The sequence below is a fragment of the Megascapheus bottae genome, chromosome 12, assembly GCF_031878675.1.
Source record: "Megascapheus bottae isolate mThoBot1 chromosome 12, mThoBot2.hap1, whole genome shotgun sequence".
Taxonomy (NCBI): Eukaryota; Metazoa; Chordata; class Mammalia; order Rodentia; family Geomyidae; genus Megascapheus; species Megascapheus bottae.
In genome coordinates this window covers 58,228,649-58,246,035 of record NC_143520.1, presented here as the reverse complement: position 1 = coordinate 58,246,035, position 17,387 = coordinate 58,228,649, and the positions used below count along the sequence as shown (strand labels likewise).

General features: G+C 43.0%; 1 protein-coding gene across 2 annotated transcripts in view; it reads left to right on the top strand.

Moving 5' to 3' along the window:
* Nucleotides 1–17,028, top strand: part of Fat3 (FAT atypical cadherin 3) — a 513,350-nt gene extending 496,322 nt beyond the window's left edge. The window contains exons 22-27 of one of the 2 annotated variants that reach the window (XM_090343054.1): nt 1,800–1,953; nt 3,397–4,070; nt 7,629–7,742; nt 9,767–9,826; nt 10,408–10,443; nt 11,030–17,028. In XM_090343054.1, the coding sequence (XP_090199180.1) occupies nt 1,800–1,953; nt 3,397–4,070; nt 7,629–7,742; nt 9,767–9,826; nt 10,408–10,443; nt 11,030–11,652 (1,661 nt within the window). In that variant the 3' untranslated portion in view covers nt 11,653–17,028. The remainder of the gene's footprint in view (nt 1–1,799; nt 1,954–3,396; nt 4,071–7,628; nt 7,743–9,766; nt 9,827–10,407; nt 10,444–11,029) is intronic. The other variant, XM_090343055.1, reaches the window with a different exon arrangement.
* Nucleotides 17,029–17,387: the final 359 nt, after the last annotated feature.

Sequence of the window (17,387 nt, the reverse complement as noted above, 5' to 3'; positions counted from 1 at the left end):
AAAGTTCAACACCTCTGACAAGATTTCTAAATGTAAGTACCTACTGACTACTCAGTATCCGTTCAAAACCAACTCATAGCAAAGTGTGTCACTGCAAAATAGTAGAACTTTAAAGAAAAAAAAAAGATTTCATGGGTTGAGCTAACAAGAAGTGTGAATGCTGTCAAAATAGATTATTTGAAATTATGAAACTACAGCAACAAAACCTGTTGAAATTATTTGTGGATAAGATTATGGAGAGGGATGGGGAGAAAAATTGGACCACATTGCATATATCAATAGAAATGTCACAATGAAACCCCACTCCCTTTTAACTAAGTAAGCTAAGTTGTTTAAAGATTTTTCAAGATATTAGAAAAACAAATCAGGTTACATGCATACTTCAGGAAGCAAAATGACTTTCGATTTTTCTCAAAAGCAACAGAAAGACTACTTAAAACATCTGTGCAACCTAACTCTCAAAAGAGATAGAAGAGTCAACTACACAAGAACTCAAAAAATGAGCCAGACATCTCTTGGCCAACTTCTGTAATCCAGACAAGTCCATGAGATTCTCATCTCCAATTAACCAGCAAAAAGCCAGAAGTGGAGGTGTGGCTCAAACGGTAGAACAGCAGCCATGAGCGATAAGCACAAGTAAGAACTCAAGGCCCCGATTTCAAGCCTCAATACTAGTGTGTAGATGTGTTCATGTGCCCCCCACACAGAAAATTTAATTAAATGAATTTCTAGTGAAATTAGGGGATAAATCAAGAAATAGGCAACAGGTGTTTCAGGAGAGTGAGCGTTCCACACAGGAAAACAAGATAGTCATGTGCAAGGAAAAGTAGCCAAGAAAAAGGTCTCGACAGCTCAGCAGAGCTTCAGTGAATGGAAGTGTAAGGCACAGATGTTACATGTAGCCACTGAAGAATCTGGGATTAAGCTCACAATAAATCTTTAGGATATGATCAGTCCCACACACAGGCCTATCTTTAACTCCAGGAAAAACAAAATGTTGTGCATGCAAACAAACAAAAAATGTTCACCAGGTAGCTTAGGTGAAAATAGCATTTCATAGTTTAATAAAAAGTACAGAAGAATACTCTTACTAATTTATTCATCCCTTCCATCTCTGTGGTAAGCCTGATGCTGCCTTCTTGTAGAATGTTAGTCTTGTCTGATATGCAGTATTTGCTAAACATCTATTTCTGATTAAGGAGTTCATGATATAAATAAAACTTGGGATTTGGATAGGGAGCCAGGCAAAGGTTCCTCCTATTAGCCTGTGCACACACATGGCAATCTCAGGTGCAACTCAGCTGACAACTATCCTTGTTCTTCCTGCTGTCCTCTCACCTCCTGTCTGAGTGACCATTTCTGTTCTTGACTAAGAAGAGGCTCACAGGCAGGAGAAGGAAGAGTTCGAGAGGGAAAAGGAAAAACAGTGATGGGCCCCTACTCTCATTTGGAATTCTCCCACCTTATACAGTAGCGAGGTGGTAGAGAAAGGATCTCCTCTTCATTCTAGTTTCTGCTCATGAAATCTGTCCCTTGTATCTCATAGTGCTCACTAGCATTGGTGTATGCGGTTAATTAGTTGAGTTTTTTTGTGGGTTCAGAAGGAATTCAAACTATAACTTAGCATTTTTGTGGCAAGATGAATGCCAAACAACCAATTTGCAACTGATCTTTGGAATTAAAACCCTTCTCAAGGTAGGTACATTTCAGCAGGGAACAGTATGACATGTGACTACAAAATCCAAGCACTCAGAATGGCCTTTGGCATTCATAGCTCACTGAGCTCTCTGTTTCCGCAGGCTATCAGTGTGCCTGTCTCTCACAGTTCACGGGGAGAAACTGTGAATCTGAGATCACGGCCTGCTTCCCAAACCCCTGCCGGAACGGAGGATCCTGTGACCCCATAGGGAACACTTTCATCTGTAGCTGCAAAGCTGGGCTCACTGGAGTCATGTAAGTGAGATGGCGAAATGGTTTCTCCAATACCACTTCCAATTGCTGAGAAAACAATCCAGTAGGATATTACAGTTCAGAGAGTCTTCGGAAAGTTCTTGTTTATGTTTAACAGTGCCTGAAATCTTAATAAGGCTCAACCCTCTATATTAAAGTTACGGATAATGCATAGCATCTTTTTTTTTGTTGTTTTATACACCTATATTTTCAAAGCTTTCTATAATTGCTACATATACTGTAATTAAGAAAACAATCCTTTTGAAGAATGAAATCAATGGCACCTAATATTTCCAGTTTAATTCTGAGGCAGACAAACTACCCATTTCCCCCGAATCCATTAACTGCACTCTATTGCATAGTGTTTGATGATTGTTCTGAGAAACTAAACGTGGCCTGTCCTTAGCACACCATTTTTCCCTCCAAGAACTAAGTGAAATTGATATGTGAGCCAAATGGAAAGAGAATGTTTAAAATTCTTAGTAAAATGCCACTTCCAACCATTCTCCATCCTTTTAGAAGTATATACATGCAGTCTCAAGCAAGTGATATTCTAATTACAGATCAGTCTCCTGTATTCATTAGAACAAATCTCCTGAGGACTTTACCAAGAAATTCTTAGCTGACTTTGAATCACTGAATGTAATTTAAAGTAATAAAGCTGCATTTACTTTTAAATACTCTGTGATTCAAACTAATTTCTGGCTGACCTGGCCTCAATCTGTTCAAATTAGTGACATTTGGCCAGGTTTTAAAAGGTAGATGAGTAAAAATATAGGTAGTTGTGCCTCTATCAGTCTCTAAGAACAATTGCTGAAGTAGAAAAGGAGGTTTAAAAAGGCCAGAGGGTCTATGTTTTCAGTGGGGAAGTAAGGAAGAATAAGAATTCACCCAAAATGAGTCATGGGTAGCTTTAAACAAAAGTAAAATGGATGTCATCATTTAAAGTACTCAATAGAATATTTTTTAGTCATTTTTTTCTCTCTAATCTACATTAGCATTAGCTTTAACATAAACATAAGACTCGGGAAAGGTTGTAGCCCTTCGCCCCCCACCACGGCTCAGGCCCCTCGCTTTCCAGGGGAAGTCAGAACCCCCACACCCAGTAGAGTCAAGTGTTAGAACCACAGCTTTTCCTCTCTAGAAACCCTGTCACCGGCATAAAGGGTCCCAGCTCCCCAGGTGACAAATCTACCATCTCGAGAGCTCCGCGAAGTCAGACTCGTTCAGGGTTCACTCGTGGGAAACTCATTCGATGGGGGAAATCTGTCCAAAGCAGTTCTGAGGCCTGTGCAGGCCTGCACTGCTGTCGGGACGCATGCACCTGCACACGCGCGCACACGCGCGCCCCAGGCTCTGACACACGCACGCACACCCCGCGCGCACACACACACACCCCGCACACACACACATCCTGAGCCCCATCTCGTCTCTCCCGGGGCGCAGGTGCGAGGAGGATGTGAACGAGTGTGAGCGGGAGGAGTGTGAGAACGGCGGCTCGTGCGTCAACGTGTTCGGTTCCTTCCTCTGCAACTGCACGCCGGGCTTCGTGGGCCAGTACTGCGGCCTGCGGCCCGTCGTGGTGCCCAACATCCAGGCGGGCCAGGCCTACGTGGGCAAGGAGGAGCTGATCGGCATCGCCGCCGTGCTCCTCGTCATCTTCGTGCTCATCGTGCTCCTCATCGCGCTCCGCAGGAAGGTCTTCCGCAAGAACTACTCCCGCAACGACATCACGCTGGTGCAGGACCCGGCCACCGCCGCCCTGCTGCGCAAGAGCAATGGCATCCCCTTCCGCAGCCTGCGCGGTGGCGTCGGTGGCCGCGGGGACGCGCGCAACCTCTACCAGGAGGTGGGGCCCCCCCAGGTCCCCGTGCGCCCCATGGCCTACACGCCCTGCTTCCAGAGCGACTCCAGGAACAACCTGGACAAGATGGTGGACGGGCTGGGGCCCGAGCACCAGGAGATGACCACGTTCCACCCCGAGTCCCCCCGCATCCTCACCGCCCGCCGCGGGGTGGTCGTGTGCAGCGTGGCCCCCAACCTTCCGGCCGTGTCCCCCTGCCGCTCCGACTGTGACTCCATCCGCAAGAACGGCAGCGGCTGGGATGCGGGGAACGAGAGTGAGTGGGCAGCCACGGGAGGAGGGCTGGCCCAGTATTCTATGGGTCTCTCTGTCTCCCTCTGTCTCTCTTGGTGTGTCTCTCTCTGTCTCTGCCCGCTCCTTCCTTCCTTCCTTCCTTCCTTCCTTCCTTCCTTCCTTCCTTCCTTCCTTCCTTCCTTCCCTCCCTCCTTCCTTCCTTCCCTCCCTCCTTCCTTCCTTCCCTCCTTCCCTCCCACCAGAATTGAGACTTGATCTCCTGGGCACTTGAACTCAGGACTTTTCTTACCACAGTACCACTTGAGCAGTAGCTCCACTTCCAACTTCTTGAAGGTAATGAGAGATAAGAGTTTCCTGGACATGTCTGCCAAGGCTGGCCTCCAACAAACATTCCTCAGATATCAGCCTCTTAAGGAGAGAAAATTATAGGCAGGCACCTGTGTGTGCCCTGCTGTGTGCTTGATCTCATTTTCGTTTACATAGGGGGCAAATGCAGCTCACACACAATACCAATACATACCCGAGCACATGAGCACATAGCTGTATGGAGGTTGCCACTGGGCAAGCGGGGTCTCAAAAACCTATGTTCTTCTCATAACCAGGCCCAAACCACCCCAGGAAAGAACATGGAAGGGATGAGTAGTGAGAAGAGGGGTCTGTTTAGACTTCAGGGAAGCAGAGAATGAGCTGGACAAAGGCATCTATAAACCAACAACAGCATGTTCAAAAGAAAAGCTAGTCATTTTGTTTGGGTGAAGTGTAGGTCCCATGAAACAGGCAGAGAAGGGGGTGAATTGCAGACAGCGGCATCACCCTCTCCTTTGGCCTCGTGCAGCTGGACTCTAAGCAGAGGAAAGTACAAGTTAGAAAGGGCCAGAGATAAGGACGCAGGTAGTGTGATAGGTACCACTGAGTCAATGCAGCTGGACTCTGGAGACAACCAGTGGACAGAACAGGCATTTAGTAGCAGAGGTAGTCTAGGATTTTAAGTAAGGGAATAGATGTCGCTTATTCTTGGGAAAACTGGCTCAGAAGGATCAGAATCAAAAATGCCTCAACAATATCAAAATGGGAAGGAGGTAGAGAGCCAGCTAAGTAGTGTCTGTGAGTATCTAGTTGAAGGATGGTGATCTCTTTTTCCCTGCTTTAGTATCAGGTAGAATGATACTAAGGCCCTGTTGTAACCTATGACTTTTCATGGGCCAAATAGTTTTATACTCTGGGCCCAGTGAGGTCAAGTCTAAAAATGAAAAACTCCTCATCCAGGCATGGAGCATGGGTGACAGTAAAGAAAGGTGAGCAGAGAGAAGGGCTTTCTCGGATCAGCCGAGGTCTCTGAAAGAACATTGGAGATGTATGAATGTGGGCTGCCAAGCAGAAAAGGGGGGAATCAGGAAGAGAGATGTTTTCGTACCAGCAGGGAGAAGAGAGAAAGAGCTGAAGCCTAGAGAATATCAGTAAAGCCAGTGGTAGAGGGCACTCTAAAATCATCCATGAGGACATATCTTTACTGAGTTCAACATCTGGAAGGTTCTTTCTGTCTCCAGAGCTTCTCAGTGGAGACATCATGGTAGAAGCCAGCATGAAAGTATTACAAAGGATTTGGTGAGAAAGCCTCGGTAAAAGCCACTACTGCTGTGGGTTATGTCATCACTTTAGAAGCCATTACACCACATGAGAACTGTGACCAATCCATCACTTCCTGGAGAATAGTACTGCTTCGAGGGCATGAAGTCACTTGCCTAGACATGTCTACCTGGAGAAAGGGGGAGACTGTACCTCCAGCTTCAAAGCCACTGCTCTTACCACACTTCTCTGGGAAGCTTGGAAAGGAAGGAGAGAAAGACAGATATGAGACATATCTAGATAAGAATAAAAAGCCAAAGATGTGATCTTTCTGTTCCATTGTTATCCCAGCATGCCATCTGTCTTTTGGTAGCACACATATATTTTAAGGAGTTGCCCTTGGATTTTGTTTTACATGATTTCAGGGCCTGAGCACTGTCTTTGGGCTTTTCTCAAGACTAGAGCTCTACCACTTGAGCCACCGCACTACTTCTGACTCTTTCTGTGTATGTGATACCAAGGAATTGAACCTGGGTCTTCGTGAATGCTAGGCAAGCACTCTACCACTAGGCCAAACTCCTGGCCCTGCCCTTGGATTTTTAACCATAAACACATGTCTCAGTTGGAATTTGCTTGAGCATTGCCAATCCACCAGCAAATAGGCTCTTTTATGTAGCAATGAGAAACAAAAAGAGGTTTTTGAGGGAGTAGAGAAGGAAGGTGGTTTATGCATGACCTGGCGTGCATTCACCAGAACTGATCATTTATCATTTCCTTCTTGGTGTGCAGGGCTAAGTTTGTGCACTCCTTCTGCTTTGCTGATTATCTCATCACAGTTTTTAGTGCAATTGTTGGGAGATGAATTTCTCCCTGGTGCACCTAAAAGCTGGCATATCCAACTCATCATTTCCCTGTGGCTTCCGCATGTGACACGCGACAGTAGAGGCAGACCTCCTGTGCTGCTCCTGATCTCAGTCCTTTATGGAGGAAACTGTGATTCTTGTGATCACAAAGAACTTTCCCCATAATCATAAGTCTGTCCATCATGTTGCAGGATGATTTGCAATTTTTCCTGGTAATCATTTTCTGCTTCACTTTATGACCTGACAGTTTTATTTCCCGAATTTACCTCAGGCCAAAACTCACAATTTCCCCCATTGTCTTGTTGGGTTATGTGGAATATATTTCCTTCTTTGTTAAGCAAGGCTGAGTTAGCTATTGAGACCATCTCTGAGCAACGAATTCATTTTGAACTTGACAACCTCCAGATAGGTTCTGTTTTTATTGCTTTTTTCAAAACTCTATCAAATGAGAAAATAGCCTCTGTGTGTGTGTGTGTGTGTGTGTGTGTGTGTGTGTGTGTGTGTGCACTCGTGGGGGCATATATTTGTCTGTCTGTCTGTTTCTGGGTGTCTTTGTACAGTAAAAGGAAGAGCCCATCCACAGGACTGTCTACCACACACAATGCAGACTATTGTCATTTTCAAAACTGATACACCACTGCCCTCTAGGAGGCTAAGCTGAAACTCCCATCTACTCCCCAGAGATACCAATGGACTAAGTTTAATGGCATTCTTACCTATAAAATATTTATGTCCCTATTTTCAAAGTAATCTCTTTTAACCCGATGTCAACACCACATCGGTTCATGTAAATGACATGAATGAAGTCTGAGTGGCGAAGGGACAGCCCAGCTACCTCATCTTCAGTGCACTCTTCAGGACACAAGTGCCTTCCCTTCCAGGAGAGAATAGCCTCCTTCGCCTGTCAGCTATTTGGAAGCTCATTTACTGTGGGTTAAGGGTTTCAGATCCATAATGTAAATCACTTGATTGACAGACCTTTGCCCCGCTGTGGCAAATCAATTTTTCCATTGTAGAGCTGGCTTATTTCTTCTATGCAAATGAAGCCTAGAGAAGTACGCTAGTTTGGGCAGTGGGGTGGGGGGATCAGGACTGAAAATTTGCACAAGGTAACCATTGTCACTTCTGCTTTCTTTCTGGCGGCCATGAAGACGAAGGGGTTGACGACTCAGGAGAAGTAACCTGCTTTGCAGGCAGCAATAAAGGCAGCAACTCTGAAGTGCAGTCCCTGAGCTCTTTCCACTCAGATTCTGGGGATGACAATGGTAAGAGAGATATTTGTACTGGGTGATTTGGGCTTCCTGGCAGAGGGGAAGATAATCAGAGTGGGCTCAGGGACTTTGGGGGCCTATTCACTAGCTTTATAACTGCCCCCCCGCCCCTCTACTGTGTGTCCTGGCTTGAGAGGACTCTATTGAGCTCTGGCTCTGAGCAGGCCCAAAGAATGGCTCCAAAGGTTGGCTGCATTTCTCTGGAACTCCAATAGTGACCATTCTTTGATTTGGATCATAATAGAAATGTTGTGAAATAAAATACCCAGAATGATACTTCCTAGCACAGATAATAACATTTTTCTTTCTTGTTTTCCTTATCATCTCCTCCCTTTTCATTTTATATTGATCCTCCAGGAATGAGTCTCTGAAATCAGTTCAGAGACAAAATTGCCTTCCTGTAGAACCAGTGACATCTTCATTTAGATGGATCTTCCTTATAAACATTCAGAGCCATAGGCTTTTAGAGAATTGATGCAGAACTAGGAAACAACTCTGTAGAAATATGCACATCCACCCACAGTGCTGCACACGAATCCTTATGGCTCACCGACTGCTATGATAACCCCAAATCTGCCATCTCCACTTCCTGTGAACTCGAGCTTGTGGAGAGAGTGCTGATGCTGGACTGTGATTTCTGAGCTGAGAAATCAGATTTGAAGGATGTGTTTTCTCTGCAGAGTAAGGAAAGGAAGTAGAAAGTCATAAAACCAAATGGTTACCATATGGCTGCTAAACCAAAAGTAATTTCAAATAATCACCATAGGCCCAAGTGGCTTTATCTTAGCCTATACTTTGGGTCATTCTTCCTATTTACCAGCTTTTGGCAGTTAATTTATTAATCAATTTATGTAATCATTCAATATATGAGTCCCTAATGCACACAGAAGGAAAATGGCTTAGTGCATGCCACCATTTTCCGACAAATAGAAATATAGGTGAGCTCTAAGGTCATACACGCAGCCAAGGAAAGAAAGTAATCTATTTTTACCTCCTCGCTCCCTGCATCATTCTCACCTCATTACCCCACAACTCACACTCCTGAAAAGTTCAGAAACCCCAGTGTATCAGCTCACTGGGATAATGAGCTATGCAACTGGATTTTCTTCTCACTGACTTTTCCAGAAGATCAAGAACCCAAACCTTGACCCAAGTCTGGTCACTATGGTCCATCCTCCTTTCCTCATTCACAGGCATTAAAAAAAAAGCTAGCATTAGTTCATACTGCATACAAAGCACCAGGAATGTAAAGTTTCCCAACTAAAGGCAGCAGCTCCAGTTAGGTGTCCAGTTTGCAGTTTTCACAGGGTCTTAAAAGTCCTGTGCCTGTCCTATCACAGTTAGCATTCTAGATGGCTCCCCACTCAGAAAGCTGGCCTTAATCACCTCTCCATAAACTGTGAATATCAGCCACTAAGGCAACCCAGGTAGACCATCTATGATCATCCTTATGATTCTATTTAGTAGTCAGTTGAAAACTTCTGACCAGCAGTAGCCTGGCTTGGCTTGGTCTGATCTACTGATGGTATTGCTTGCCTGTGAATTCATCTAACCTACAAAGTTATCACCCAGCAAAAGTGCTGGATGCAAAACAGCCATGACTGACCAGCAGTCATGAAATGACCCATGAACAGTAAGGTCTATCTCTGAGAGCCATTGAAATTTGCTAATGAAAAATTAGCATGAGCTTGATGAGCCATTGCCTGCTACACTGATTTTATAGGAACAAAAGATATGAATTTAAGACCCAGCAACACTTTCCAGTCCTACTTTTCAGGAGGAATGACCCCAGATTTGCTGCCTTTTCTCTCTATTTCAACAAATAGGATCCCATAGATAAGGTTCAGAGACACACTTACTAAAGGGACAGACCTTGGGAAAACTTTGGGTATTTATGTGTGCATGCTTATTGTTGTTGCTATTGTTTTTTGCTAAAAGAAGTTAACAGTGTGTTTGAAATATGTGACTAACCTGAAGCTGTCTTTCCCTTCCTTCCCATCTTCTTTTCCTGCACAAAGCATCCATAGTGACTGTCATTCAGCTTGTCAACAATGTAGTTGACACTATAGAAAATGAAGGTATTTACTTTTTTTCTTCCATCATTTCTTTGTGGAAAGAGTTATCCTTTTAGAAATTTGGTTTCCATATCACTTTGTATGGTTTTAACCAAGAGAGACTGCAAAAAAAAATGAATCATGACTTCAATTAAGGTGCTGGATGTTTTCTGGATGTTTGAATCAATTTAACAACTGGTAAAAATCTAGTTTGTATAATTTTTCAATATGTGAGATATTCTTTTAAAACCCTTCCAGGAGTATCCAATACATAGGGATTCAAGATAGTATCTAAATCATTCTTAAATTCCACTTGTATTCATTGACATCGCCTGTAAGCCAGAGACAGGAAATCTTTCAAAGTCATGATAGGAGGATTGAATTCTATCAGGTCACTTTAGTGATTTCATAAACGTCTAACGTGATATAAGTGGGATTTTCTATTTTTATTTCCTAAGTAAACATGGGAGAACATTTTGAAGAGCTCACTTTAGTTCTTCAGCCCATAGATCTTTAGTTTTTAAACATCTTCTGAAATGTTCTGCTATATCATTTGTCACATGACTTGGATTGTCAGATTTACTTGTTATTTTGTATTTAAACAGTGTCCGTCATGGACCAAGGACAGAACTACAACCGAGGTGATTCTGCAACGCCCCAGCATAACATTTTCTTTAAACACTTTGCATTGCTGAGTCCATTCTTACCCTGCTCCCCCTTTTCATTCTCTCAGCATCTCTGTGACCTCAGTTTTGCATGTTCCAGGTGTCTTGTGTACTCAGTATGGGAGGTGAAAGTTCCATAGCTTTCCCTTACCAGCCTCATCCCCTGTGATTGTACTTCACTCACTCACCTCCGTGTTTTCCATGGTCCCCAAGACTTTGGATACACCTCTCTGCCGGCCTGTGGATGGGAAAGGTGGTGAAGGTGGAGAATGGGGTCCCACACCTGCGGTCCCCAGCCTTCCCTTCCTGGCCACCTCTCGTGGCATGGCTGCTTTGAGGTTCTGCAACTGTCTCTCACCATCATCATTGCCTATTTTTCCTGGCCAGAGCATGACTGGCTGGGGCTGAGTGCTGTCAAGTGGCATGCAGATGAGCCTGGCTTCACGGGCTATTGTGGGTGCTGGGAACCGCATGTCTGCCCCATCCTCTCCACTACTTTCCCAGTCCTGCCCCAATCCCAGCCTGGAAAGACATTAACGACTGTGGCTTTTTTTTCTCCCAGCCTATCACTGGGACACCTCTGACTGGATGCCAGGGGCCCGCCTGTCGGACATAGAGGAAGTACCTAACTATGAGACCCAGGATGGAGGATCTGCACACCAGGGCAGCACACGGGAGCTGGAGAGCGATTACTACTTGGGCGGCTACGACATCGACAGTGAATATCCCCCTCCCCATGAAGAAGAGTTCTTGAGTCAAGACCAACTGCCCCCACCCCTGCCAGAAGACTTCCCAGACCAATATGAGGCTCTGGCTCCCTCCCAGCCTGTCTCCCTGGCCAGCACACTAAGCCCAGACTGCAGAAGAAGGCCACAGTTCCACCCCAGCCAGTACCTCCCTCCTCACCCCTTCCCCAATGAAACGGATTTGGTGGGCCCATCCCCTGGCTGCGATTTCAGTACTCTTGCCGTGAGCATGAACCAGGGCACAGAGGCCAAAGGCCCAACAGACCATATGTCCCTATCCTTGCACAATTCCAGAGGCACCTCGTCCTCAGATGTGTCAGCCAACTGTGGCTTTGGGGATTCTGAAGTAGCCATGAGTGACTATGAGAGTGTGGGAGAGCTCAGCCTCGCCGGCATTCACGTTCCCTTCGTGGAGACTCAACACCAGACTCAAGTGTAAAAGGCGTCAGCAAAGGTGCTGGGCTCCACGTGTGAGCGAAAGCTGGGAGGAGATTGGCTGCGCTCGTGTCTCACTAAGAAGAGTCGGTGGGAATGTGGGGGTTTTCCAGGAAGAACTCCCCTCACAAGTCACCTTGTCCCAAGCAAGCTTGATTCTACTTGGGTGAAAAGGAAAGGCTCAGAAATTGTTTCTGAGAGGAAAACTGCTAGCCTTGCAGTAGATTTCGGTGCTCATGGCTAAGAAGACGAATGAGGGAAAATGGTTTCATTTATGGTGAACTCATGAACCCCAAGTGGCTTTGTGTAGTATGGAACCCTGGTGTAGGAACAGCACCGGTCCTTACAGTATTATTAAATAATGCAACACTCAGAGGGATGTTGTTGCTTATCATTTTGAGCCAACGAAATGAAAAATGCTAGTAATGAATGATGGGAAAAGTTAGTATTTTTAGGTAGAAGAAAAGAAGGAAATGGGCTGAAGATTTTAAAATCAGTTCTATTTTTTTTTCTAATGAGCTGTTTTGATTTTCAGCTATAAAATTAGGTTTGAGTCACATGTTTAGTATGCTGAGTTATTTTTGTTCTTGTTAAGCATCCAATATAAGATAGTTACATCTTATGATTTTTGAGAATGTTATCGACAAAAAGCAATAGGAAGCTACGTGGGTCTTATCTTGTGGGTTGGGGAGGAGGTTAATGTTCAAGCATTAGAAAGAATGTGATTATCTTGTTTCATATTCCTGATCCTGGCTGCAATTCTAAGGTTGCTGCAGAAATAAGCTTCTGTTTGTATCTAGAATGGGAGATATCAAGAAGCTTAACTCGAATTCACAAACTTCAGGGATAAAAAGGGAAATAGGATGCTTTCAATATATTTCTCACAGATAATCACCATTCTTTACAATGCACAGAAATGGTGTGTGGTAGCATTGTCATTATACATACAATTATGCTTCAAAAGAAGAAGAAAGTAGATTATAGATTAGTTATTGTGTATAAATTAAGATAGTGTGTGTGTGTGTGTGTGTGTGTGCGTGTGTGTGTGTGTGTGTCTAGGCCTATGTACAAATATGTGCTTGCACTCCGTAAGGCTGCTCTTGAAGAAAGCTAACTTGAAGGATTTAGTAAATGGACCACATTGAAAATCCTGCCAGCAAGCACGGCTTACCTTCCAATTTCTCGGATCTCTACCATGTTAGAGAAACACCAAATGCCATATTTTACTCCAGTTCAGTTCATCTTATTTTGGTAGTACCATTTATATTAACTTAAAGCAAAGCTATGCTTTTGGAAAGCAGTGTTTTAGAGTTTTTCTGAAGTAACCTCTATCTGGAAAATGTGTAATGCTTGGTTACACATGGAGTTTTCCTCCCATCTGACATTGTGGGCTTTGGCCATGATTTACCCAAATTCACAGGAGACTCATCCCACCGGAAATACAATAACCCAGTATTCAAAAGTTACAGGTGACAAGTTGAGTGACTTTCCTCTTTTGGTTCAATCAGATCATGGCCAGCCATTTAGTGGTCATTGTAAGTAAATGCATATTTGCACTATCTGCTTACTGAGCAAATCTCTGTGTTCACAGATTCAGACAACATTGGCATTGGTGTGTCCTGTCTTGCATCTGTGTTTTCCACTCAGATGTACTTTTAGTTGTTTCAGTTGTGTTTAATCCACTTACTTCTTTATTGGAGACAGTGTTTCACAAGGTTGGTCATTAAAAACAATAATCTCTTTTCATTCCTGAACTTCTGAGTAAGTGCATCCACTTGACGGGTTCTTCAGTCTTTCCTCTCCTGTGTCTCGTTTGGGCCTGCCCGTGAAGGCGTTTATGCACACTGTGGTCTTGAAATAAATGAATTCCACTAAGGCTGCTGTCGAGAATCAAGTCTCTGGTATTTTTCTTATATAAGAAGCACATTTGCAAGAATCACAAAGAAAATGACAAACTAATGGTCTAGAATTGAATCACTGCTACACTTTTAATAATACAATGACATAAAACCATCAAAGTAAAACCAACAATTCATTTCTTGCCCCCAGGATATATTAGAATGAGATTAATGTCGATGAGTCACTCACTGGTGCTTACACAGCATGTCTTGGAGGGAGAGTGCCTGACTGACACAGTAATGAAGGCAAAAATAGATTCTAATGCAGTTGTGAAGCCACTGGAAAAAAAAATCCTGCTTACTCTTTTCCCTGACCTACATAAAATACCTCTCTATCTTCAGGATACTTCTGATTTTCTGCAGTGGAGCTGGGCAGCTAAATTATATACCAGGCAAACATTTTATGTTTGTATCTGTTACCTATAAACATATAGTATCTCTTCATCTTTTGAAAAGCTAGATTTCCCTATAGGCCTACTGTCAGGCTAAGATGGAACAAGTGGAATGGCTGCCAATTTAAGGAGTTACTTGGAAGAGTCTTTAAGATTTCCTAGTCTACAGCCAGATATCTGTGGTTCACACATTCAAGAAGCTGAGATCTGAGGTCTATAGTTCAAAACCAACCCAGGTAGGAAAATCTGTGATCTTCTTCTCTCCAATTAACCAGCAAAATATCAGAAGTGGAGGTATGGCTTAAGTGGTAGAGTACCAGCTTTGAGAGAAAAAGGGGGAATGCCTTGGCTCTGAATTCCAGCAACACATTCAGAGAGGAAAGAGACCTGTCCAGGTTTACACAACAAGTAAATAACAAATACTATCCACTATTAAACAATCCTGACAATGCAGATTCTTGTTTCTTATGGCCCCTCTGGCTTCCACAATTCCTTCTTTGGAATGTATAACAAAATAAAATTTCCACAGGATATTTCCCAGAGCCTCATGTCTTGTTTCTTTCTGATTCTACTTCCACCCCTCAGGAATGAAGCCCTCAAATAATCCATACATTTCTTCTGATGGCCACTCAAGTGTCTCTCTTGCCAAGTGAATGGTTCTTAAATGTAGATGCACTGGTAAGTACAGTCCTCACTGGCAGGGAACCTGATTAAGTGTAAGGAACTAGATGCAAGTTCTGGTTTTTCTATCTGCTTTTTCATTTGCTTTTTTGCTGGTATTCTGTATTCTCACTTGGCTGCTTTTGCTTAAGGCTGGAGCTCCCCTTCCTGCATTTTTCTGGTGAGTTGGAAATAAGAGTCTCATTAACTTTTCTGCCCCAGGTAGCTTTGAATTTCAGTCCTTAGATCTCAGCCTGCTGAGTAGCTGTGATTTTAGGTGTGAGTCACACCGGTGCCCAGAGCAGGTTTTGTTCTTTTTTTATTCTTCTCACTTCCTCCTGATGCGTATTCTTTCCTCCTTCCACCGCAATGATAAACACCAATTAGTGTCTTTCCCTACTTTTCTGACAAGTACTGCACACATTCTGGTTAGATTGAGAGTAGCAGGAATATTGGTGTGTATTAAGAATAATGGGGCAATAAAAGATGAATCAAGCCAGTGCTTCATCTATCCCATTTCCTCTTAAGAGTATTTTGCTGCTGAATTCCGTTCTATGCCTGACCTGTATGTTCCCGCATCCTACGACTCTTAAAATGTTTGTGGTAAAAGTCTTATTCTAGAAGTTGATCAAGTCCATGCTTCTCACATTTGGCCTAGAAGAGGATCCATAGGAAACCTGGAAAGGGAGTTGACTCTGGGGCTGCTTTCTGCTGCTTACTTTGGGCCTCTTCTTAATACTGTGTCAGTATCATCTAAGACAAGGGAAAAAGAGATCATCCAATTGCGTCATCAAAACCTCAGAAAACATTCCTATTGGGCATGGTTGGGAAAGATCTAAGGTTTGTGTTGTATGGATTGCCTGGATGTTTGTCTGTCCTCTTCACTCTACTACCCAGTCCACACACAGATACTTTTCAAGTGGTTGGGTTTGAGGGATTTATGCTTTTCATTTCAAACCATGGGAAGTGGAGGGACAAAGTGGCATTTCTTCAGTGTCCTCACCTCATTTTTGTAGTCTATGAGAAGGTGGTTTATGTGTGTTTGCTGGTTTGTGTCCTGCAATATTCAACTGCACATTACTCTGATGAAAAACCCACAATGTCTTTGAGCTTCTGGTTGTCTAATACTGGGGTTTAAAGTTGCCATGAGTGAGTTTGGCATCAGTTAACATTTAGCCAGCTGGCTAAGATAGGAAAAGAATAAGGTATTCCTTTCCTTATGTAATAATGAAAAGCAATAATTACAAGTATGTAATAATACACAAAGGCCATAATTAGTCTCTTCCAGTGTTTAGGATGCACTAGAGGATCGTGTAGTCTTTTGGAGTGTCTTTGGGCCCATTAGTATGTACTGTAGTACCCTTCCAGCAAACAAATACCTGAATTGCTACTATTTAACAATTTTATGAGCCCATACTACTGCATTTCGGGAGTGACAAATGTGTTTGGAAATGGAAGCAGTTCTTTAAAAGCACTGTATCAGAGATTGTCTTGTACACTTACCTGTTGTAAACAGGCTGGTTTGTAAAAGATGTATGTTTTGGTGTTTAAAAATGTTTATAAAATTGTATATAAATGGTTTCAAATTTTCCAGGCCTTTTTGTAGATACTATATTTGATGCCTATCAGGATGCTTTAATTTGGAGGGTCGATTATCATTCTAAGTCATCCATGCTGACGGTCTGCTAGCTTTTGAGGTAACTGCACACAAAAGGCAGGACTTTAGATTTGAAAATAATGTTTTATAATCCTCTCAAAATGTACTGTAACTTTTCTTTGGCTCTACTGTTTTCATTTAACTTTTCTCAGTGTTTGTATTGACATTTTTCAAGATGAATGTGTCCTACACAGTTATTAGGTACCTGATTATTATACCATTTAAGACACAATGAAATATATCATTTCTTCTCACAAACGCACACGCATCCAAACTTGCACACATCTCACACACAAAACTTATGCAAAGGGGAAAGCAAGCACTTGAAGTAGGTCTTGTCCCTTACAGAAATGGATTGTTCCTGAAGATATTGCTAAAGGCAATATTCAGTCTTGTGTTCTTTTTTCTTAAAAAAAAAAAAAGAGGGGATGATAGGAGGGAGACAAACAGACAGACAGAAGGAAGAAAGAAAGAGAGAGAGAGAGAAAGAGAGAGGGGAAATCAAATTAAAAAAAAACAGCAAAACAAAAAAGACAAAAGAAAAAAAAACAACAGTGTACAGGTTTGTAACTGCCAAAATTTGATGGTCAAAACAAGTTTTCAAGTAAAAAGAAAAAAATGAAACCTCTTTGTATTGACTCTTTTTAACTGGTCCCTTGTGTTTGCTTTGAGTTAAATGCTCATACACAACACTTAGCAGGGCACATTACACAAGACATGGTGAAAAAAGCCCACTCTCCAACCCTGTCTAACCCACAAAGACAGGGATCTCTGGTGTGAAGGGGATTTTTGTTTTGTTGTGTTGTCTAACTTCCCCTAAACTCCCCTTAGACTCCACTACAGTCATGTTGAAATCTTATGTATCTTATTGGGCACAATCTTCGAGGGCCCTTTTTGGATGACAGTAATGAAAAGCTAACCAGAGGCTAGAATAATAAACAAACAAATAAATAAATAAATGTCATGAAGTCACTTGTTCTGCAGAAGACTCCCCTAAGCTCTTACTGCCTCTAATATCTCTCTCTTACTGACTCTAATATCTCTCTCTCTCTCTCTCTCTCTCTCTCTCTCTCTCTCTCTCTCTCTCTCTCTCATACCATATTTTCTCTCACTCTCGTTCTCTCTTAAATAA